Source organism: Rhipicephalus microplus, chromosome 1 (assembly GCF_043290135.1).
Source record: "Rhipicephalus microplus isolate Deutch F79 chromosome 1, USDA_Rmic, whole genome shotgun sequence".
NCBI classification, from domain to species: Eukaryota; Metazoa; Arthropoda; class Arachnida; order Ixodida; family Ixodidae; genus Rhipicephalus; species Rhipicephalus microplus.
In genome coordinates this window covers 206,734,486-206,759,461 of record NC_134700.1, presented here as the reverse complement: position 1 = coordinate 206,759,461, position 24,976 = coordinate 206,734,486, and the positions used below count along the sequence as shown (strand labels likewise).

The 24,976-nt window shown below is 48.1% G+C and overlaps 1 protein-coding gene across 2 annotated transcripts in view; it reads left to right on the top strand.

Moving 5' to 3' along the window:
* The window catches only part of jbug (filamin-type immunoglobulin domains fbug), a 171,876-nt gene that overhangs the window by 87,061 nt on the left and 59,839 nt on the right, over positions 1 to 24,976 (top strand). For both annotated transcript variants that reach the window (XM_075891036.1, XM_075891039.1), the window contains 3 exons: positions 10,463 to 10,676; positions 14,041 to 14,158; positions 15,409 to 15,599. In XM_075891036.1, coding sequence (XP_075747151.1) covers positions 10,463 to 10,676; positions 14,041 to 14,158; positions 15,409 to 15,599 — 523 coding nt within the window. The remainder of the gene's footprint in view (positions 1 to 10,462; positions 10,677 to 14,040; positions 14,159 to 15,408; positions 15,600 to 24,976) is intronic.

Sequence of the window (24,976 nt, the reverse complement as noted above, 5' to 3'; positions counted from 1 at the left end):
TACTGCCCCTCGATAAACTACAGCTTGCATGACGTTTTGATAAGGCGGATATGGAAACTGAACGTTTTCACAATTAGCGATATTGAAAGATCGTGGTCGCATTATATGTTACATGTTACGATGGCGCACTTACTCATGGCAAAGTTGCCCATGTAAAGAGCATCGCTGTATAATTAATATTAAAGAGCATCGCCCATGATTAATATGGCTCGAAGCGCCCTGTGAAATGCATATTCCGATGGTAATCGATATTGGTAATGATTGCGCGAAGTGAAAGTGTGCGTAAATTCTTCACTATTTGTTGGCTCGCTAGCAAAACTCATACGCTCTTTTGGTTGTTTCTTCGACGTGAAATATTAGCCTCTTTATGCTAGTGGAACAGCTGAACATTATTACGCATTAATTACAGAAATTGAAACAATAATCTTCTTAACCAGTGGAAACAGCCGATCGAGTCCAATAAGCAAACTAAAGTACTTCCTACGAATAGTCCATAGTAGCTCCTAAATTTCGGGAAGGTAGTCACGGGTAGTCACCGCGAAACGATGAAGTCTAACCAGTTTAGCTGGCGATGCAAAACCGACGCACCAAACAGCGCATCTATACCCTTCACTTCGACCATGCTCTCGATGACGACACTGTTTTTCTCGCCGTTATCAACCGTCAAACTATACTCCGTTTCATACATCATGTGCAACGCTGTCAAAGCTAGCGCTCTTGTTTGCGCTGTGTACTGCCGCGACCAAAAAGTAGTGCGTCGCTTTGGGTGTACGAGAATCAATAAATGCTTCTCGGGAAACTTCTAAGCTTACATATTTGTCATCAGGTTAAAAAACAAACGCCTGTGTTGTCGGATAAACAATCCAAATATGCGAGTTGGTAATTTATGTTTGTCGCTTTCGTATCAAGTTTTCGCTCTCCGCGCGACCCGCGCCGCCGTTTTTTTTTTTTTTTACTTGTTGTGGCAGCTTCGAAAAAATGGCGTCCAGCTCTGCGTCCTCGACCACCTCTCCTGCGCGAATTTTTTCGAAGCTTCGCACATCAAAGCTGTCACGAAATTTCAAATTGAACTCGCAAAAATTATAAAAAAGTAGCACCACGTGGATTCGAACCCATGCACTTCAAAACTACGGTGAGCTCTCCGGAGCGACGCGTCAGACCACTCGGCTACGAAACCGCGCGGAGCAACACCTCGTGTTTTCTTTACGGACTACTTGCCTAGCCTTCACAGCGTTGCACCTGATGTATGAAACGGAGTATAGACACTTCGCTTCGTGGCCGCTTATCGGCGCTCGCTTATTCTTCACCCCAATGCAAGGGAAGCAGTGTCGCCATTGGGTGCATTGTCGAAGTGAGTGGTAGATGTGCTGTTTGGTGCGTCGGTTTCGGTTTCGCCTGCTAAATTGGCCAGATTTCATCGCTCTATGGTGATTACCAGTCGCCACCTTTCCAAAGTTTTAAAGCGGCTGTGGAACATTCGTAGGAAGGGCTTTAATTCACCCGTTGGACTCGATCGGCTATTCACACTGGTTAAAAGTTAATTGTTTTAATTTCTGTAATTACTGCCGTAAATAATATTTGTACACATCTGGAGAAGCCTTCTGTCAAAGTAAAAAGAACGCCACAGGCAGCACGAAGCCGCCTTCTTTCTCTAATTTTTAAATAATGTTCGATACATTTCTTGAAGCACCCTGTATAATCTGTCTGTAAAAAGAGGTGTAAAGTAGCCATTGTGCGTATTAAAGGGGCCCTGCAACACTTTTTGAGCATGGTCAGAAAACGCTGCCGATTGGTTGTAGAGGCTCCCGACAACACGCGAGCCAAATAATATAGCACGGCGCGCGGCCTGGAATTCGCCATAAATGATCAAAGTCGGCTTAAAATTGCTTTCTCTTCTCGCGACAAATGACAGAAAACGCTCAAAAATTACATGTAGATTATTCATCTATCAGCCATTGGCTGATCTGAACATCGCGCAATTTGTCGTTACAGAAATCGCCGCGAGAGGTCGACACTTGTCAACGTGTGCATGCGCGATCGCACTGAAAAGCCGCGTATTCGAAGAAAAAAAGGAAAAAGTGCTCAAGGTCACGAGGCGCGCGTGTTGTTTTTTGTTTGCCCCTCTTATCCCTCCCTGCTTATCTTCCAGTGCTTTCGCCGGGACGAGAGAAGAGGGAATGCGATTGCAGCGTGTGACAAATCTTTGTAACTTCACTCGCACTGGACGGATTCTTAAAATTTTTGCGGCTTTGCATTTGCGACGCAATACGCTTTTCCAGTTAATTAATTCCATGGTTACTCAGAAAAGTGTTTCAGGGCCCGTTTAAGTATTTAGAAGCATTGACGAAGTCAGGCTTACAGACTCATTGTCTTTGTCGCTATATTGAAGACAACGACGGACTGTTCTCTCTCTATTATTTATGTACGTGTTATAAGCAAACTGTGACTGAAACGGAAGGTCATAATAATTCGTCGTCGGAAGCGAACTGTAAAGGTTTAAGGCTTACAGATGCACTATAGCCTGTGCTCCCGGTGACATTATTCACAACACCCGCATCAGGCTGTAGGCGTCTTGGAGAAACTGAGATAAATTTACGGTCGCGATTGTTGTTCGTCGCCCTATAGGCCCTCGCCCCGCCGCGGTGGTCTAGTGGCTAAGGTACTCGGCTACTGACCCGCAGGGCGCGGGTTCGAATCCCGGCTGCGGTGGCTGCATTTCTGATGGAGGCGGAAATGTTGTAGGCCCGTGTTCTCAGATTTGGGTGCACGTTAAAGAACCCCAGGTGGTCTAAATTTCCGGAGCCCTCCACTACGGCGTCTCTCATAATCGTATGGTGGTTTTGGGACGTTAAACCCCACATATCAATCAATCAATCTATAGGCCCTTTTAACGGAGTGAAAGATCAAATCACCTCTCTACTGTTGCACGGGAGTAAAAAAGCTGACGTCATAGCTAAAGCTCCTTCTTTTTTTGGTTGGGGGGGGGGGGGGAGGTTGGTATACATATTTAACGCCCAAAGCGAATAATGGTGGCGTCCAGAGAGCTTTGCTAGACAAGGTATAGTATAGTCCATTGTTAAAGGAAACATTCGGATGCACACCATTAATATTTCTGGCCCTCTAACAGCAAGTGGTTAAGAAAACAATCTGCAGGCACATCACTACACTAGTCTGTCAAGAGGAGTCAAAACTTTCAATCATTAGTAGTTTTGCTACTATGCATAAGATAGCGAAATCTAAACGTGCAGTGCGCTAAGGCGTTCCCTTTAGCAATGGACGCGTCTGTACATAGGTATGACGTAATTTTAGCGGTCGAACTGTGTCAGGAAGTTCCAACGTTACGACTGAGCTGCCCCCTTCCCTCCGCTTGCAAAACAAAGGCGCGCTCGTCGCGCACTAAGTGAGCCAGCAAAGGAATTTTCGTGATACAACGTGCAGTGGCGTATACGTGCTAGTACCGAGCGTCGCGTCGCACGCCGTTAGCGCGGAACGGGACAGTCCCTCCATTCTCCGGGGCCGATCAGATGAGCTGATACCCGGCGGCCGCTTCGCGGCACGGTTCTTTTGTGATGCGTGGGGCCCTGTCGGTGAAACAAAAGGCCCGTCGCGCAGTGCGGAAGCGTTCGAGAGCGAAAATAGTGCCACGAGCTTGTCGCTTGGCAAGACGGCCGTGTTCTCGCGCGTTCGCTTTCGCTGGTCTCGCTTTCAGCGTCAATACCGCTGTGCAACAGCTGAAGCGGAAGTGGCTAAAGAAACGTCGGGTTGAGGACGCTTTCCCGCGTGGGCGGCACGCGGTCAGAGTCCTCTGTGTGATTATCCACGACGCATCGCGAGAATGCGTCCCGCGCCGGCCGCTGTTGCATTTCGAAATGCTCCCCGCTTGCGTGTCCAGCTACGGTGGCTAGTGAATCCTGCAACGTGTTGCGATTCGCGCGTGTTCACAGTGGCACCACAGTATATTTGCTCGAGTGAGTTGGATTACGAATCAATCAATCAATCAATTAATCATTTAGTTCGATTTTTCCGTACAAGAACCTAACGACAGCGCGCGTATACCTTTTGCGGAAACGACCTCCCATTTTTGATGACAGCTAGGAATAAGTATACACAAGCGTGTCCAGGGTTCTCCCATCACGGGGGGGGGAGGAATGCTCATCGCAGCGCCCCCCCCCCTACTTAGTAGGTCAATGCATGGGATTGACTTAGCGCACCCCCCTCCCCCACTCTTAGGTGACCAGGGGGCGGCCCGCCCCGTGGGTGCGCCTATGACAGCATATATATTGTATGATAGTGCCGCATGAATTCGCGTGGTTTTCGTGTGGAAGAGGACGAAGAGGTTGGGTTGGAGCAGTTTTTCGTTTTTGTCCTAGCTTGACGAGCAGTTCTGCGGAAGGTTTCCTTGAGTGAGACAAGATTGGTGACAAGATTGGTGGAGCTGCTGGGTACGACAACTGACGACGCACCCCATGCACAAGAGCCCATCCAGGAGCCGGAACACAAGCCCTGTGCCCGTGGACACGCCAGTTCACAGAACAAGCCGCCGCCAACGAGGCCTACCACCAGAGACACCGGCACAGCTTATCCATAGAGCGACTATGACTTCGCCTCAAGGCGTCATGGAAACTCCTACGTCGTCGGCACCAATTTATTGCACTGTCCAGAACCCGCTGATGCCTAGTCCCTTTCACGGAGAGCTGTTTGAGGATGTGGACGACTGGCTGAGCGAGTTCGAACACGTCGCAGCGATCAACTACTGGGACGAAGCCGCCAAACTCCGCAACGTCTACGCGTGTTTGAAAGACGGCGCCCGAACGTGGTTCATGAACAGAAGTGATGTCTTGACATCCTGGCGCGAGTTCCAGCATCGCCTCTTGGAGACCTACCGGAGCCCCGACCGCCGCGATCGTGCTGAACGTGCATTGCATTCACGCATCCAGATGCCTAATGAGACCGTCACCATGTACGTGGAGGACATGACGCAGCTTTTCAGGCGAGCGGATCCGGCAATGCCAGAAGAAAAAAAGCTACGCTATCTGATGCGAGGCGTGAAGGAGCAGCTTTTTGCTGGTCTAGTGCGGAGTCCTCCGAAGAGTGTAGCAGAATTCCTGACCGAAGCCACTACGATGGAGAGGGTACTTCATCAGCGGTCAGCCCTACTCAACCGGCAAGTGAATTCTGCATCACCTACTGAATTTTCCGCCAGCTTCGGGAGCAACAGCATTGAGTGGATTCGCGAAATCGTCCGCTCCGTCGTCCGCGAGGAAATCGCGAAACTACACGGGGCGAGACAGCCGGAGGTAAGCAGCATCACCAATATTATTCGGGACGAGGTCCAGCAGGTGCTTCACAGCCGTCGCCCTCAACCAACGGTTACAAATCTAGAACCACCTCCTGCGTCCACTGATGTTGGGAACCGCACATATGCCGAAGCTCTGCGCACTTCCACGCCGGTCTCAAGCCCTGCAGTCCCAATCCAGACGATGCCGCCAGTTTCAATTCAATCTGCGCATGCTGGTTTGGACATCGACGGTCGCCGTGCCCCTCCGCGGAAGTCCGATATTTGGCGTACGTCGGATAGAAGACCCCTCTGCTTCCATTGCGGTGAAGCCGGTCACATCTACCGGGAATGTCCATACCGACAACTTGGACTGCGCGGTTTCTCTATTCATTCGCCTCGTCCCCTAGTTGGTCAGAGGCCAAGAGAAATTGAGGACTACCTCGCGCAGCAACGTCTGCCTTTCCCACGGCGTCAATCGCGGTCTCCATCTCCACGACGACCCGCAGCTATTGGACCACGTCTCAGTACGATGGCACGGGGACGTTCCCCAAGCCCTCGTCGGGAAAACTGAAGGCAGCGACCTTCGGGGGCGAGGTCGCTGGGACTAAAAGTGCGGAAGACCTCCTATCGACGCTTCCACAAAACGCTGCAGACATTGAATTGACGTCTGAGTGCAGTGCGAGAGAAATGCCGGATTGTGCGTCTGAACCCAGTGGCCGAGTCTCACTCGACATTCCCGTGCTGATAGACGGTCTTCAGGTCAGCGCATTGGTGGACACAGGTGCAGATTATTCTATTATGAGCGGAAAATTGGCAACCAGTCTTAAGAAAGTGATGACACCTTGGAATGGGACGCGTATTCGCACTGCTGGAGGCCACGTTATTACTCCATTGGGTCGCTGTACCGCAAGAGTGGAAATACGCGAGTCAACGTTTGTGGTAACCTGCCTCGTACTACGCGACTGTTCTCGTCAGCTCATCCTTGGAATGGACTTCCTTCGAGAGAATGGCGCGATCATAAATCTCCGCGAGCGAATGGTGACTTTCTCGACGCAACTTGCAACCGATCGAGGCGCTGATAGCTGTCGTAGACCTGCGCTGCGTGTTGCCGACGAAAGCGTGACGTTGCCTCCCCGAGCGACTGCTTTCGTAGAAGTCACCTGTGAAGACCTCCAAGACGGTGACGTGGTCGCCGAGAGCAACGTATCCCTTTTACTGCTTCAAGGTGTGTGTGCAGTGCGAAGCATCCTGCGTGTGCGTGACGGACGGTCGCAGATACTCGTCACAAATTTTAACTTCGAGCACCGACATCTTTTCCGCGGCACCACCGTGGCCTTCGGAGACCGTGTAGCGGATGTCACCGAGTGCTTCGCATCCGAGGAAATGGTTGATGGAGATAAGTTTCTGGACCACATCGACGTCAGTTCGAAGCTTTCGGACGAGAAGAAGGCCGCACTGCATACCCTGCTGAAGGAATTTAAATCTTGCTTCGCCTCTTCATCTAGAGTCGGTCAAACACCCCTCATAAAGCACCGAATTATTACCGACGATGATGTTCGCCCAATCCGCCAGCAACCTTACCGTGTTTCGGCTAAAGAACGCGAGACTATACAGACGCAGGTAAAGGAGATGCTTGACGACGGGGTGATACAACCGTCGAGCAGCCCGTGGTCCTCGCCAGTCGTTCTAGTAAAGAAGAAAGACGGAACGCTGCGATTCTGTGTTGACTACAGGAAACTCAATAGCGTCACCAAAAAAGACGTCTACCCGCTTCCACGGGTTGATGATTCTCTCGACAGGCTACGACACGCGAAGTATTTTTCATCGATAGATTTGAAGAGCGGCTATTGGCAGATAGAGGTCGATGAGCGAGACAGAGAGAAGACAGCGTTTGTAACTCCCGATGGGCTTTATGAATTCAGAGTTATTCCTTTCGGCCTCTGTTCGGCTCCCGCAACATTCCAGCGAATGATGGATACCGTCCTCGCTGGCTTGAAGTGGCAAAGCTGCCTTGTATACCTTGATGATGTGGTCATCTTTGCCGAGAGTTTCGAAGAACATCTGAAGCGTCTAAGAATGGTTCTGGAAGCTATTCGTTCGGCCGAACTCACGCTAAAACCTTAATGGCATGATTTGGCCGCAAAAGAGACACACACAAGAAAAGGAACACTCAAACGACAAGCACAGGCGGCCTGTGCTTGTCGTTTGAGTGTTCCTTTTCTTGTGTGTGTCTCTTTTGCGGCCAAATCATGCCATTAAGTAAATACCAACTAGGCCAACAATCAGTATTATCACGCTAAAACCCCAGAAGTGCCATTTCGGCTACGATGAGCTGAAATTTCTGGGACATGTTGTGAGTGCGGATGGAGTGCGGCCTGACCCAGAAAAAACTGCAGCAGTCGCCACCTTTCCTGTGCCGTCAGACAAAAAAGCGGTACGGCGTTTTCTCGGCTTGTGTGCTTATTATCGCCGATTCATTACCAACTTCTCGACGATAGCCGAACCGCTCACGCGACTCACCCGAGATGATGTACCGTTTGCCTGGACTACAGAGCAAGAAGCAGCTTTCACAGAGTTACGGCAGCGAATGCAAGAGGCACCTGTTCTTGCGCATTTTGATGAGGACGCTGATACCGAAGTTCACACGGATGCAAGCAACGTCGGACTTGGCGCTGTCCTTGTACAACGGCACAACGGCGTAGAACATGTCATAGCTTACGCCAGTCGTACTCTCTCTCGAGCCGAGGCCAACTACTCCACTTCAGAGAAGGAATGCCTCGCAGTCGTGTGGGCAACGGCAAAGTTTCGACCTTACCTCTACGGCCGTCCCTTCAAGGTGGTGACCGATCACCATTCGCTGTGTTGGCTGGCCAATCTCCGTGACCCGTCTGGTCGTCTCGCTCGGTGGAGTTTGCGCTTGCAAGAGTTTGACATCATGATTGTGTATAGGTCTGGGCGCAAGCACGAAGATGCCGACGCACTTTCTCGAGCACCCGTGGGACATCCTGATATGGACTCGGAATATGCTGATGGTTTTCTCGGAGCCCTCAGTGATTCTGACTTTATGTCTAGACAGAGAGCCGATCAGGAATTGCGCCCTATTATTGATTCCTTAGAAGGCCGAAATTCTCACACTCCTCGGCGCATCGCTCGCGAATTGTCATCCTTTTGTCTAAGGAGGGGCATTCTTTACAAGAAAAATGCTCGAGGTAGCAACAAAGCCTTCCTCCTCGTTGTACCAGCCGACATGCGGGATGACATCCTCCTCGCGTGCCATGACGAGCCCACGTCGGGACACTTGGGCTACTCGCGGACTCTCGCCAGAGTGCGCCAGCAGTACTATTGGCCACGACTTTCGACCAGTGTACACCGCTACGTGCAAGGCTGCCGCGAGTGCCAGCGTCGCAAGACGCCACCCGTGAAACCTGCGGGCCTTCTCCACCCTATTACACCACCACGGACACCTTTCGACCTCGTGGGAATGGACCTTCTAGGACCCTTCCCTTTGTCGGCCACTGGTAACAAATGGATTATAGTGGCAACCGATTACTTGACCCGGTATGCTGAGACAAAGGCATTACCCCGCGGCACGGCGTCTGAAGTGGCGAAGTTCTTCGTGCAGCACATCGTCCTCCGGCACGGCGCGCCGTCATGTGTGATTACGGATAGAGGAACATCATTTACGGCACAAATGCTAGAGGACATTTTCAGACTGAGCTGCACGAGTCACCGAAAAACAACGGCTTACCACCCACAAAGTAATGGACTGACGGAAAGGCTCAACAAGACCATAGCGGACATGCTGTCAATGTACGTGGACGTGCAGCACAAAACCTGGGACGATATCCTCCCATACGTCACGTTCGCATACAATACGGCAATGCAGGAAACAACCCGATTTTCACCTTTCCACCTTGTTTATGGACGCAACGTACAAACGATGCTTGACGCTATGCTGCCGTACGATAATAGCGATGCTCTTTCTCCAGAAGCCGAGCAATACACGCAGTACGCCGAAGAGGCTCGTCAACTGGCTCGCGTGAACATCGGTCACCAACAAGACGCAGATGCACGACGTTACAACCTTCGCCGTCGAAACGTCGCATACCACCCGGGTGAACGAGTGTGGGTGTGGACTCCTGTCCGACGACCAGGCTTGTCTGAAAAGCTTCTGAGCCGTTATTTCGGACCATACAAGGTTATCCGACGTGTGAGTGACCTTACATACGAAGTACTTCCGGACGGCACAGTGTCGTCACGTCGACAACATCGGCCCGAAACTGTGCATGTCGTACGACTCAAGCCGTACTACACACAATAGTCTCTGTGCTTGCGAGTTACTTCGCAAACGTGACAGTGATCTCATGTGGTGTTTTTTTTTTTTTCTTGACTCTTCCACTGGTGCTGTTGTGTTCGCGCATGGTCCAAGTGCTTGTGCGCCCTCTTTGTTTTCCCTGGTACTCACTTTGTCATTCTCTGCGTCAACGCGTGTTCTAATTATGGGTTTTTTTTTTCTTCTTCTTTTTATTTAGAAGCATCGAGTCGATGCTTTTTAAAAGGGGGGACTAATGCCGCATGAATTCGCGTGGTTTTCGTGTGGAAGAGGACGAAGAGGTTGGGTTGGAGCAGTTTTTCGTTTTTGTCCTAGCTTGACGAGCAGTTCTGCGGAAGGTTTCCTTGAGTGAGACAAGATTGGTGACAATAGTCAGCAATATACTGTCTTCGCCTTATAGCGTAGCGTATACTATACTGTATGGAAAAGAATTAATAATGACGTGTGATGCCGTGCCTGACCCTGTACACTACAGTAGCGTATACCCAACTGTGGCCTGCACTATATAATAATTGAACTGCATGCTCCCGTGTATATATGCGAAGACATGACGGGCGGATTCTTCGGACTTTTGGTTTTATGTGTGATACATTTAATATGACGCACGTAATATTAAATTACACAATATTGGTCAATTACGCACGTGTCGTAACAAAACTGTCACTCGATCTTACTGCGGGAACAGGTAGCCACGGAACATTCAAAAACAAAAGGCAGATGATTGCCGGGCCGGCCCTGAAGTTGCCGCGCCGTGGATAGATCATCGCGGTGCCATTAATACTGACAGCGCCTGCTCCGGTTCGTAGTTAATTGGTGGTTGATGAAGAAGGATCGTGCTTTCATGTGCGCAGCCAGGAGAACTGCCGGGTGGCCATGGAGAAGGCGCGTGAGGAGTTCGGCGTCCCTCTCATCCTGACGCCCGAGGACCTGGCGAGCTCCAACCTGGACGAGCTGTCCGGCATGACCTACCTCTCCTACTTCATCAACGAGGACAGCCCCGGGTACAAGGCCACGCTGCGGTGGATCCAGGCGCGGCTGCCGCACCTTCGCATCTCGAACTTCACCGTAAGTACGCCGCTTCTTAATCACTATCCTGCGCCACCCGCCGCGGCGCTCTAGTGGTTATAGTGCCCCACTGCCGACCCACAGGTCGCGGGATCGAATCCCAGCCGCGGCAACTGCATTTAGATGGAGGCATAATGCTAGAGGCCCGTGTGCTTCTATTTAAGTGAACGTATAGTAAACTTCCGGAGCGCTCCACTACGGCGTCTCTCGTAATCATATCGTGGTTTGGGGGTGTAAAATCCGAACAATTATTATTAATCACTCCCGTTCACGCTTGGTCATATACTAAATCCCCGCGAAGCCCAGCGTTCGCTACGTTGATTGTTATGCGTCAGAAAGGCGATTCAAAAGGTAATTCTGTAGTGAAAAATATGGACAAAAGGTGCACCTTGAACAAAACATTCCCTTGTTCGTGTTTTATTGTTTTGTGCCAAAAAAGAAAAGCTTTCTTGAAGTATGCGTCTTCAGCGATATATCACAAGATATTGCTCATATTGCGGGTGGCTCTAAGACCAAAATGTAAGAAATAAGTTTGATCTTTCTTTTGAACGCTTCTTTATTGGGAAGGGGTGCAGGTGTACTTTCATAGCTATGAATTTGGCGTGAAAAAAAAAGAAGGTTTGCAGTGATACAAGTAACATATAGTCGGCTAAGGTCGAGAGGCTATGCAAACTGTGTAAGCAGTTCAAGTATAACCTCCTTTGTTTACTCATTGTGTCGCAGAACGGTGAGTGTATCGCATGAATGTTGCGTAATTAGGTATGGTTTGGAAATGCTTGTCACTTCGTCTTTATTATTTTTTATCTATTGAATGAAAGAGGAGCGTCACCTTCAACGTCACGTGAAAGCCAATTAAGTAAAGACGCTCTTGACTGAATCTCAGGCGCGTGATACGGTGCATATATATACGGTGCGGCCAGTGAACGGTTGTGCAGCGCGAGCAGTCGTGTGTTTAGAGAGGGAGAGAGAGGGGGGGAGGTTAATGAAAGAGGAAGAAATAAAAAAAAAAGACGATATTTTGACCTCCCGTCGCAGGGTCATGCCTCAGCGCCTTTAGGGATGGGTGAGGGGATGTAAAGATGATAGAGGAAAGAAAGAAAAAAGTGAAATGCATGGCAAGAGAGCGTCTTGTCAGTACAGTCAGTAGAACGAAGCGAAAGCGTTTGTCTCTAAGGGCCAAACCTCATAAGCGCGAAAATGCACGCGACAGCGACGAGCGACGCTATGAGCGACGAAACAGGGCGTTCGCGCGACGTGTCGCGTGCTCGTTTTCGCGCGATCGCTCGGTTCTCCAGATTTGGAAACCGTCGCTCATCGCCCAGAAGTGCTGGGCTCAAGCAGCCAATAGCAAAATACCGGAAAAGACAAAGACTACATAGGTGCACGTGACCCTGCCCGAGTCACGCATGCGCAACAAGAAATAACGCAATGTTTATTACGCATTTGCATATAAAAAAGCGCTGCAAGGCAATAATAAACACTTTCCGTTTCATTACACAACAATATATCTTATCTTTAAATTGCATACCGCTCGCTACGCGGTTTTCTTGGTGCGAGTAGACGGCCTCATGCCAGCTACAGTGGAATTCGCTCGCCGAAGCCGTCGCGTGAATGAGGTTTGCCTGCGCTAGCGACTGATCGCGCGAAGCCGATCTACGTCGCGTCGCTTGTCGCTGTCGCGTGCATTTTCGCGTTTATGAGGTTTGGGGCCTGACCACACGTATCCGTCGCAGCGCGAGGCGTTTTGATGCGGCTTCTCATCCTCTCCCTGTGAAGAGAAAGGCCGCACGGCCAACGGGTACATGTCCGCAGACGCACAGAATTCGAGGAAAGCTCGGAGGGCTTGCATCTTCGAGCGCGCGGGAAAGAGGATGCCTTCCACCGTTGTCATCCAACAGATGCTCCCTCCGTCGGCTTTGCGGTGCGAGAGAGGGGAAGGGGAGCGACAGTTTTGCGGGTGTCTGGGACGGCACGAGATGCAATCTTGCACAGTAAGGGCAGAGTCCTTCAATTTAAAAAAAGCATTAAAGGACTCTGGTAAGGGTCTAGACGGCTAACTCGTCCATTCTCTTTCGACTATGCTAGTAGGATGGGCAGGCAAAACTTTAGGGTTAGGAGGGGGTGCTCCGGCTCCTCTCCTTTTACGATCCCCCCATACACCTCGATAGCGCCGCCTCTGATCCCTCCCTGTGTAGCTTCCAGCGCTTTCGTCGGAGCGAGAGAAAAGAGAAAGTGCGTGCGACAAATAAAACTCCGCTCATCATTGACGGAATCGAGAAATTTTTGCGGCACCCCAGGTGGTCGAAATTTCCGGAGCCCTCCACTACGGCGTCTCTCATAATCAAATGGTGGTTTTGGGACGTTAAACCCCACATATCAATAAATCAAATTTTTGCGGCAAACGATTCGTGAGGCAATAAAGTTCGATACTGAATGTGTTCGATGATTACTGAAAAAAAAATCATTCAGGACGCTTTAAAAAACAAAAAACGCTAGAGTAGAAGCTCTCGCAATGTACCGGCAAAAGTGTCAAGACAGTGAGGCTTCTGTAACTCAGATACCTATTTGGTCATATACGCATATGCATAGGCGCGCACGGGGTTCCCATTAAGGGGGGGGGGGGGGCGTTGTCGCAGCCCATCCCTCCTTCCGGTGTCGCTGTGTCACCCTCCCTTTTATGTCATTATATGCGTCAGACTTTGCGCCCACCTTTTCTAAACGACATGAGGGAGACGTGCCCCCCCCCCCCCTCGCCCGTATGCATAGAAAACATAAAAATGTCTGTAAGGATGTTCCAAACAGCCTTTCTGGTTGCTTAAGTGGTCTCGTAAAGCTCCGCAACGTGCTCGCGATACTCGGACCGCCCTTGTCCACCACCATTGTCCTAGGCAGGAATTTTTTTTTTCGAGTAGGGGGGGGGGGGGGAGCGGAGTGGGCAGTTATTGAAGGCTCTGACAAACACCCATTTTTATTATTTATCATTGGTAAAACAGCGCCCTCCATCCTAATTTCATCGGAGAGCCCGGGCACCTACCCCCCTCCCCTCCCTGGCTAAGGGCCCGCATTGTCCCAATAGTATTTGAGAGGAATCCTCGTCGTGACGTAGCGCGACACCGCGGGGGGGGGGGGGGGGGCAGTTAATGCCACTTGACTCCTCCCCTAGTCATACAGTAAGAATCCATGCCTTTCGCCATGAAAGTATTAGCAAGCAGAACTTATAAAAATAGAAGCTAAAATTGCACCATGCACGGCCACTCTAGCCAGAAAAAGTGGAGAATGGTGTTGAATGCAATGACTCCAAGTACGTACTATCAGGGAATTATGAAAAAGCTTTTTAATTTGCTTTCAACTTTTCTTCTTTTAGAGTGACTGGAACGATGGACTGGCCTTGTGCTCCCTAGTGCACTCACTTGGCGCTTCCATAGAGGACTTTGAGCACCTGAGCAGGGATCGATCACAATGGGAGTCAAACTTGCAAAAGGGTAAGTTTGTACTGCATGCTCACATATCTCCCTCGTTAGCACCTGGGTCATAATTTTCCACAATAGTGCACTTAATGTGGTGGCACGATACAGTGTGTGAGCCACATCATAAGATCAAACCAGTTTGAATTTATTAATGTTGCTTTTACTCAGTATGTGGGCAGTTCAAAAGATGTATAGCATAACTTCTGGAATAAAGCCACTGTCGTACTCTTACGAGGTGTGTTAAAAAAGACATGGAACTTTTGCTATGACACCTTCACTGCTTGTTGTAAAATATTTCAAGTATTGTACCCCTCAAATTACTCCCCTCTACTGGCAATACACTGTTACCACGCTTTCTTTCATTTTTTGGAAGCCTCCTAGAATGCACTTTGTGGAATGGCTGGCAGGTCTTTGTTCGTATTATCCTGGATCTCCTACATGTATGGTTTGGCAATGTCTTTTCGGCGTAGTTTTGTTTGGGATGGAGAAAACAGAAAGAATGTTCATGGAATTTTTCTACGCTAATACCTACTTTGTCAGCAACTTCTCGAACAGTCTAACAAACATTTTCTTGTATCACAGCATGAACTCCCAATGTGGTCATTATTTGTTGATAAGGAATGTCATCCAGGCTTCGTATCGTCACCGACTGAAAATGCTTGAACCACTGTGTGTGACTCGTATAGTTCTTCTTGTATGCTTGGCTAAGCAACTGAAATGTCTATGAAAGGTTCCCCAAGCTTTACTAGAACTGCACACACACACACATTGTTCTTCCAGCTCTTTCATTGCCACTTTGGCACTAATCCAAAGAACAGCTTATCTATGTGCTCACTTCAGTGGGTGTAGCTCACGAACTAACAGTCAGAGGGAAACACGGCCAATGACAGTTTCTTTGAAACTTGCCGCTATGTGCAGTTAGTAGTTGCAGCCCGCTCCCTCTGGTGATTGGCGTGCTATCGGGAAAGTTTTTTTTTTTTTACACACCTGAACATACGAAAATACACTGAACATACGAGGTGCACGGGGACTGCCCCATGCTCCTGTATTTAATTATTTGCATGCTACCAAAACAAAAGTACCCGGCCTGTTACATTTACCTGAAAGTTTAGCTTAACAGAGTTTAAAATGAAAGGAGCCTTCTTGATCACTCAAAATGTTGTAGTAACCAACTTGACTTTGCATGCCTCACTGGCACCCTTTCCTGCTATGGCCAACTTTGATATTTTCTATCCAAATTGATCGAACACATTCTCTGCATGCAGGTATCAATGGTGGCAAGTACCTAGGTGTGGATCCCCTGCTGACAGCCAAGGAACTAGCGGACCCTGAAGTACAGCCGCTAGGTGTCATGGCATACGTAGCCAGGTTCCAAGGCATCCCGCCGAAAAGGAGGCCACGGGATAAGCTCACTGTCACTGGCACCGACCTAAATAATGTTCACGTCAACAAACCGGTGAGTACTGTAGACATTTGAAGACTGGCCCTAAAGATGATTTATTAAACATATGGTAAATGTACTAGTAAGCAAAATAGTGCCTCAGATTATTTACTATAGAAACTTCTCAATGAACTAGTTTCACCTTCATCTTCATCTTCACCTGTTGTTTAGCCATCCATAACACAAAAAATAGTTGCATGGGAACAAGAAATGCGACATTTTCGCACTTGCTCTGGTCATTTGATGTATTGCTCCTGGTCACTTAAAGCACTCTGAGACACTACAGTAATTTTCCCATGCTTTCAAGGATGAAAACATTCACGGAGCAGAGAAAAAGCAAAAAATGTCACACTCATTGTCTTTTAATCTAAAAATCACATTTTGGTAATCTCTCTGCAGTGATCTCTTATTTCGCAAATTATTTCGGGAAAAGAAAGTTCCAAAATTACCCATTCTTAGTGCTCTACAAAGTCGGCACATTAAATATAAAGAAATACGTAAAAAAAAAGTATGTTTTGTTGGAGAACATACAAAAAGTTTTAAGTGTATCAGAAGAATGGTTACCCTTGTTATGCCTGCGAGTCCACAGCGAACGTCCGTGCCTCTGAAAAAGGCAATCTGTGTCAAGGCCAGCCGCGAGCCCGCCTGACGGGATCAACAACTCAGCGGCGTCATTACGTCACGGCGCCTTTCTGGCGTGCACATGCAGTGAGTCACCTTAGCAAGCGAGCCCGTCGAGTAGACAACCGGCGTCTTCCTGTCTGGCGGCTGACGCAATGCGCGGCGACGTCACTCGTCCTTGGGTGCAGCCACCTGCAGCGCAGCCTCTCCAGATTCGATGAGAAAGAAGGACGCGGCCCAGCGGTGACCTCATTGGAGGATTCTGACCTCGCGACCAGCGGCGCTTCCGGTTGGACATTTGAGTTGGACCCGGGGCATATAAAAGAAGCCCTGCGGCGCGTCGAGAGAGGCCCCCTTTTTACAGCGGACCCATTTAAGAGCAGACCTATGTGTTAGAGAGGAGAGCTCGGCTCTTCGAGTTTCTGTCGGCCCCAGTGCCGTATTTGTAACGCCTCTGTATATATGCTGTACATAAACCTTGTTTAAACTCACCGTCGTCTCGTCCGCTCGTCTATCAGCTCTGCGCAGAAGCAGTCGCGAGCTGAGAAACCTACGCTACTAAACGGCTGGTGACCTTCCCGGCGGAGTTTGAAGCAGTGGCGCCTTCGGAACCGTGTTGGCGTCGCCGTCTTTTGTAAACAGTGGTTGCAGCGGTGAGATTCATGGTGCCCTTCGTAACGTCGTCGGAGGTGCGCTTCGCAACAGTGGTGGCAGCGTCGCAACAGTGGTGGCAGGGTCGCAACAGTGGTTGGCAGCTGCGGGATCGGCCGGCGTCAGCGACATCGATGCGGTGAGTGCCTGATGTTTTCCCTTCAGTTCACCAGACTACTCTAGCTCAGGTTATAGTAGTCTAGAGAAGGGCTGTGTGAAGCATTGAAGTGAGCTTTGATCGTTTCAAGCAAAGTCGTCCTTTGAAACCAAAGTTAATGCGGAGGGGGTAAACACGGGAGTGTGAAAAATTGCTTGCGCGTCTTGCTAGTAGACTTATAGTGGGTACGGCAAGTAAATTCTTAACAGGGGCAAACAGCAAGAGGCTAGTGTGAACGATGGAGAACCTTAAAGTGAAGGAACTCATTGAAATTTGTGAGGAACTCGGCATTACTTTGGGCCGTGCGAAACGAAAACAAGCGATCCTTGAGATCATGAAGGATGAGAGAGTGTCGGCTGAGGAAGTCGATGAGGCATGGGTGGATATCAAAGCACGCCGCGAGGAGGCTGATTCGCGAGAAGCTCGCGAAGAAGCTGAAAGGCGAGAAGCTCGCGAAGAAGCTGAAAGGCGAGAAGTTCGGGAAGCTCAAAGGCGAGAACGCCGCGAGGAAGCCGAGAGACAGGAGCGCCTCGAGTTGAAACGAATAGAATTGGCAATACTACAGTGTTCGCAGGCGCCTAGTGTAGCTTCTCCGACAATTCAGGTCAGCGGTTTTAGAATTCGGGACCAACTGCCACCGTTCGTAGTAGGCGAGGACATGGCGAAGTATCTCGTCAAGTTTGAACACGTCTGTGAGCGAAATGCTTTGGAGCGGTCTCTTTGGGCGCAGAACCTGTTAGCTCTTCTTCCCGGCGAAGTGTCCGACGCGATAACTTGCTTGTCGAGGGAAGCGTGTGAGAGCTATGACGAGGTTAAGGAAGTGCTCTTGAGACGTTATAAGTTGTCACCCGAGGCTTTCAGGCAAAGGTTCCGGTATGCTAAAAAGGGGAACGAGTCACTTGTTGACTTCGCGTTTCGTCTTAAAGCTGATTAAATTGAATGGCTCAAGGGCGAAGGTGTTTATGACGACCGCGAGAAAGTGGTGGAATGCGTTGCATTGGAGCAATTCTACCGCTGCGTCAAGGAGAATGTCAAGCTTTGGCTGCAGGACAAACTTGGTGAAGTACAGCTAAACAAGGCGGCAGAGTTAGCTGAGGAGTATTATACTCGCCGAAAGTTGCATAGCAGGGCAGTGCGCGTTGAAAAGAATGAAAGGAAAGAGGGCTTTTCGAAGAAACCTGATCAACGGAAGCCGCCAATTTGCTACAACTGCAAAAAAGGAGGGCACATCGCGATAAACTGTAAGCAACAGTTTGCAACTATACTAGAATCGGAAAACAAACGGAAGCCGCTAATCTGCTACAACTGCAAAAAGGAAGGGCACATCGCGATAAACTGTAACCAAAAGTTTGCCTTCGCAACAATCCGAGAATCAGAAAAAAACATGCGGTTGTTGGAGCCGTATCTCCAAGAAATTAGGGTGAATGGGAAAACGTGCCGAGCACTTAGAGACTCAGCGGCAACCATGGATGTTGTCCATCCTTCATTGATGTCTCCGGATGACTCTACAGGAGAATGCGCGTGGATCAGGCAAGTCGCCGAGGAGCAGAGTGTTTGCTTACCAATCGCCACGGTTGTCATTGAAGGCCCGTTCGGTAAGCTTCGCACCGAAGCGACTGTGTCTGCCGCGCTAAACGATCGTTTTCCTTATCTTTTCTCCAACAACTCAGAGCACCTTCTCAAAGAGCAGGGTAAATCGTTCTTCCCAAACTTAGCGTACATGGCCCTCACGCGATCGCAAGTGCGGAAGCTTTCGCAGAAGCTTGATCTTGTTCAATGCGGTGAACTCTCAAGTGACCTTGTCGGCGGGTCGACGGAACCCCAAAAAGGAAATTTTCCGCGTGAGTCATGTGAGCAGTCCCGCGAGCGGCCCGTCGCCGAAGCGACCGGCGCGGTATGCGTAGGGGGAGACATGGCCCGATTGAGTCAGAGCGAGAGGGTTGCAACGCTCTCGCCTGTAGGGGAAAGTTGAAGTGAGCTGTCGAGGGATGACCGAGAGACGCCCATTCAAGAGCAGTGCGAGGACCTCTCGATTAAAGCGCCAGTGGAAAGCCACATGAAAGCTTCACAAATGTTGTCGAAGGAGTACTACGACAAATCGGCGAAGAAGCGTGCTTTTGAAGTAGGAAGTCAGGTAATGCTGCTGCAGCCGTCCAAAAGGAACAAGCTTGAGGTTGATTGGGAAGGGCCTGCCAATGTAATATCGAAGCTTCCCGATACGAATTATGAAGTGAAATTAGGAAGGCGGCAGAACAAAATTTACAACTTGATGAAACCCTACGTTCAACATCAAGCGGTCGTAAATCAGCTGTTGAATGCTTCAGAGGAAGAGGAAGCAGAAATTTTTAGTTCTTGTGAGGTAATCGAAGGGGGTTGAAAGTAATCTGGGAGCAGATAAACCTAGAGCCTAGGCTAAGTGAAGTCCGGAAGGAGGACCTGAGAAGGATTGTTTCCGAGTTTGGAGACGTGTTTTCGGACCGCCCCGGAAACACGAGGGTGATCGAACACAATATCGAGCTAAGCGGTGAGGAGTCAATCCGTAGCAAGCCGTATCGTTGTTCCCCTGTGCAACGTCGCAAGTGTGAGCCGCTCTTGGTACCGCATAAGTATCGTCGCCTAAAAGTGGCCGGTTACTGAGATGGAGCATGATACTCCGACAGCGCAACTTTGACGTTCGCTTAAAAAAAAAAAAAAGGAAAGCTCAACGCTAATGCAGGGGCATTGAGCAGTGCGTTCTAGCTAGTACCTTCCCAACCTTTCGGTTTCTTGCTGGCGATTCGGGGCAAAATTTTGTACTCATCACGGTCTTAGCTGGGTGCGCTCGTCCAGAATAAGCTCAAGGAGCCAACTTTGTTGTATTCTAATTCGTTACGTTGTTGTACGTGTAAAAAAAAACTTGAGCTCTCATTTTAAGAGTCTTGTGTCCCACATGTGCCTCTTGATGTAGAGGGAACGAAATTCCGATAGACACATAGTCAGGTATATGTTGTATTATACGTTGTCTGGTGTTCTGTCGGGTGACCGAGGGCGCTTGCTTGTGTCGTGTGTTGTTTGTTGTCGAACCGTTTTTGGCAAGTTGCAGAACCATCGACAAGTGCTGAAACCAAAGATCGTCAGAAGAGACGAGCGAAGCTGGTCAACAAGTTGTGGCGACAAGCCAGTGGAGCTGGGATCCGTCCTCAAGAATGGGATGTGTTCCCGCAACGGAGTCTGGAGCTGCATTCTCCCCATAGCCCTGGAGGCGGACCTGGAGGGACCTGGCGAACGAGCGCGCCTGTCATCCGAGCCCCGTGGAAGCAGCTCGTCTTTTCGCCACATTGTCTGGCGGCGGGGGTGCTGTTATGCCTGCGAGTCCACAGCGAACCTCCGTGCCTCTGAAAAAGGCAATCTGTGTCAAGGCCAGCCGCGAGCCCGCCTGACGGGATCAACAACTCAACGGCGTCATCACGCCACGGCGCCTTTCTGGCGTGCACGTGCAGTGAGTCACCTTAGCAAACGAGCCCGTCGAGTAAACAACCGGCGTCTTCCTGTCTGGCGGCTGACGCAATGCGCGGCGACGTCACTCGTCCTTGGGTGCAGCCACCTGCAGCGCAGCCTCTCCAGATTCGATGAGAAAGAAGGACGCAGCCCAGCGGTGACCTCATTGGAGGATTCTGACCTCGCGACCAGCGGCGCTTCCGGTTGGACATTTGAGTTGGACCCGGGGCATATAAAAGAAGCCCTGCGGCGCGTCGAGAGAGGCCCCCTTTTTACAGCGGACCCATTTAAGAGCAGACCTATGTGTTAGAGAGGAGAGCTCGGCTCTTCGAGTCTCTGTCGGCCCCAGTGCCGAATTTGTAACGCCTCTGTATATATGCTGTACATAAACCTTGTTTAAACTCACCGTCGTCTCGTCCGCTCGTCTATCAGCTCTGCGCAGAAGCAGTCGCGAGCTGAGAAACCTACGCTACCAAACGGCTGGTGACCTTCCCGCCGGAGTTCGAAGCAGTGGCGCCTTCGGGACCGTGTTGGTGTCGCCGTCTTTCGTAAACAGTAGTTGCAGCGGTTAGATTTCGAGGCGCCCTTCGTAACGTCGTCGGAGGCGCGCGTCGCAACACCCTGCAAGGCTGTCATTCTGCTTTGCTCGTATTCTTGTAGTTAAAAATGCTGTTGTGGTATTCAGCACTTGCCTATAGGCTGCCTTTGTCAAAAGAAATTTGGATATATTGCCCCAGATAACATAAGCTGTACTCCACAATTCTGGGCATGTGAAATGTGGGGACGTGCTGAGCTCATCTATGTGAAATAAAAGGTTAATGTGATCGATGTCAGTAAGGTGGTGTCGGGAGCTATACTTCATTTCACAAGCTGTTGGCGGGGCTGTGGAAGGTACGAGCGGACTCAGCCAATCGTGACAGAGTGCACTACATTATTGTGTTCTTACGCGAATGTCGCTACCCTGAACTTTACAAGTGGCTCCATCTGTGAGGAAAACTGAGTGCTATGTTGGTAACTTTTTAATTTTGTAGTAGGTGGCACTCTGCACCTTCTTCATATAGTGTGCCTCAATGTGCTCCTCTGGAACAGGGTGGAGACACTGGCTTTGTGGACGCCATATTGATTCAAACGTTTGCGTTTGCTGGCATTGCCTGGCATGCAAAGAGGGATCGCTTTCAGCGAAATGCACAGTAATTTGGCTCAGTTTATCCCTTCTGGCTGTAGGGCTTGCACATATAATATTGGTAACAAATAGATTAGGCATTAATTATTATGCACGAAACATTTGATGGCAAAATAAAGGCATTTAGAGCGTATATATTGGTCTATCTCAATGGCTATGTAGGTCCTCGTGCTCTCACGGCCGATTGATTAAGTTGACGAGTACTAAAATTGACATGGCATGACAAAAGCATGTGAAAAACATCAATCACTGCTCATTAAATAAAAATCATGACATGCCTCTAGTGTACCCCATGACATACATGACATGGTCAAGCAATTACAACAGCTGTTTGGTGAACTTCATGTATACCAAAACTGACATGGTAGATTAGAACATGAGAAAAATATACATGACTGGTCATAACATGAAAACTTTGTCGTGCATGTCATATAGGCCATCACATACATGACCTGGTCATGGAGATTATATGGCCGCTTTATGACTTCATGTGTACCAAATTTGACATGGCATAAGAGCATTAGGGTAACATGAATCTCTCATCATAACACTAAAATTATGTCGTGCATGTCATGTGCGCCATGAAAAACATAACACTGTCATAACGTTTTAATGGCCATTTTATTAGCTTAATGTATACCAAATTGACAGGGCATGATGACAGCTTAAGATGAAAAAAAAAAAAAAGGTCATAATGCCGAAACGATGCCACGCATGTCATGTGCACCATAACATACCTGACCCGGTTGTGAAGCTTTAATGACGGTTTTATTGACTTGTTGAGAACCAAAATTTTACATGATATGATGAGAGATTATGAACAACATAAATAGCTGATCGTAACACAAGAACCTTGACATGCAGGCCATCACATACATTCCCCGGCCATGGAGCTCTAACAGCCACGTTATTAAATTGGTGTTACGAAAACTGACTTGAAATGATAAGAAGGCATAACTACCATAACTGACTGGTCCTAACATGAAAGTCTTCTCATGCATTTATTGTGCGCCAAGACACACATGACAAAGTCGTGAGGCTTCAACAACAGATTTTTTTATTTTTTAAGTATCATTATTGGCATGACGCAGTAGTAAAGTATGACTGACTTAAATGACTAGTAGTAACACATAAATTTTATTAGCCTATCTTAATTCCGATGGGCTTAATCTGGCTTCGCCAAGATGAGCTTAATGCGACTATGCTCAGGCATCCAACAGGCTAGAAATCTGAATTCACTCCAATTTCACTTGCTGGTGATTAGCCTAATATGGATTGTCTTAATCTGGCTTAATCCACACTACATTATTGTGGTCATAGTCAGTCATCCATTTGTCTAGGCGATCTCAACTTACTCAAAATAAATTTCTTCCTGGTTAGCTTAAATTGGATATTCCTAATCTACTTTAATACAGGTTGGTGTAATGTGAACATGCTCAGGCATCCAAAAAGTAAGACAATATCACTTCAAATTCTCCCAATTCTGATTAGCTTGATGCAGATTAGCCTAATTCAGTTAATTTATGCTAATTAAAGGTATTACTTATAATGGCACTGCATTAGCCAACAAGTTCAATGAACATTTCCTGGAAGCGGGTTGTAGCCTCAACTCCCTTACCTAATAATACCTCCCTTACGTCATGCATTCACACATCAAACTATGGCTCGATATTTTTGACGCCAGCAACAAAAGCAGAAATTGCAACCATTATTGGTTCTCTAAAAAATACTTGTGCTCCTGGTGAACATGACATCTCACCATTGCCAGATAAGAATTCCATTGGTTGCATTATAGAACCTTTGACTTACGTATTGAATCAGATGTTGGCAACTGGCTTGTTCCCAGATAGATTAAAGATAGCCTGTGTTACTGTTGTCTTTAAAGGGGGGAAGAAAACAGAATACGGCAATTATCGGCCAATTTCAGTTCTGTCAATTTTTTCTAAGGTTGCTGAAAAAATAATATACACATTTTTTTTGCTACCTTTCTGCAAATAATGTGATAAGTGATCATCAAAACGGTTTTCAACCTGGGAAATTAACTGAGATCGCATTGCTGTACATAAAAAATGTCTTAGTTTGAAGCATTGAAATGAAACACTTTACTATTGGTCTATTTCTTGACTTCAGCAAAGCGTCGATTCGGATCAACATGATACACTGTTAAAAAATTAGGAATTTATGGAATTCGTGGCATTGCTGAAAGTTTTATGGAAAGCTTCTTGACTGGACGACAACAATACACAAAGCTACATAATGACACTCGCTCTAATAACGAAACAATAAAATATGGTGTACCTCAGGGGTGAATATCAGGACGTCTCCTATTCACTATGTACATAAATGATGTTGTAAACATTCCTTCATCTTTGAACATTATGCTATATGCAGACAACACTAACATATTTTTTTCTGACACCAGCCTAGAAGAACTTGAGCAGAGAGCGAAAAGCTGGCTTGAAAAATGAGAGGGATGGCTTAGAGTAAATAAACTGAAATTAAATGTAAAAAGAACCAATTTTATACTATTTCACGCTAAAAACAAAGCAATAAACGACAACCCAAAACTATATTTTGGTCATTCAAAAATTGCATGCAATAGTAGTTGTAAGTTTCTCGGCATACATTTCCGAAATGACTTGAGCTGGTCTGATCACGTCAGTCATGTAAAAATGAAAATTGCTCGATCCATAGGTGTTTTAAGCCCTGTTAACCATCTGCTTCTACGTTTTGTGGCAAAGCAACTATACTTTTTCCTTGTTCATTCGCACCTTACATACTGCAACTTAGTTTGGAGCACATGTAACAAGACTGATGCATAAAAAATTATCACAATGCAACAGAAAGCATTGAAATTATTAACAAGACCAGATAGCCATAGCAATTTATTTTCTGTTTTTGATGTATTGTGCTTCACTGAATGCTACAAACTTAAACTGATGGTTTTTGTTTATAACAGCATTAAACAAGATTTTGCTTCATTCAGCAATATGTACCTAATTTGGGACATCGAATATAACTTGCGGAGGACGTCGCTTGTTTCAACTAGATCTAGACAAACTATGGCACGCAATCACTTGACCGTCAAATGGTAGACATATGTAGCAGTTTTCCTTCTGTTGTTGAGTTACCACAGATCTGTATAGTATTTTAAAAAGAAAGTAAGATTGCTCTTTGATCCAGGATGAAGCGCTTCTTTTCTCCATGTTTATGTACGTGCATTTGTATTTTACCACTTCCAATGTCTACTTCTGTTCTCTAATTGTACACCACTGCGTTTCAAGCGTATAAGTGTATAGTTAC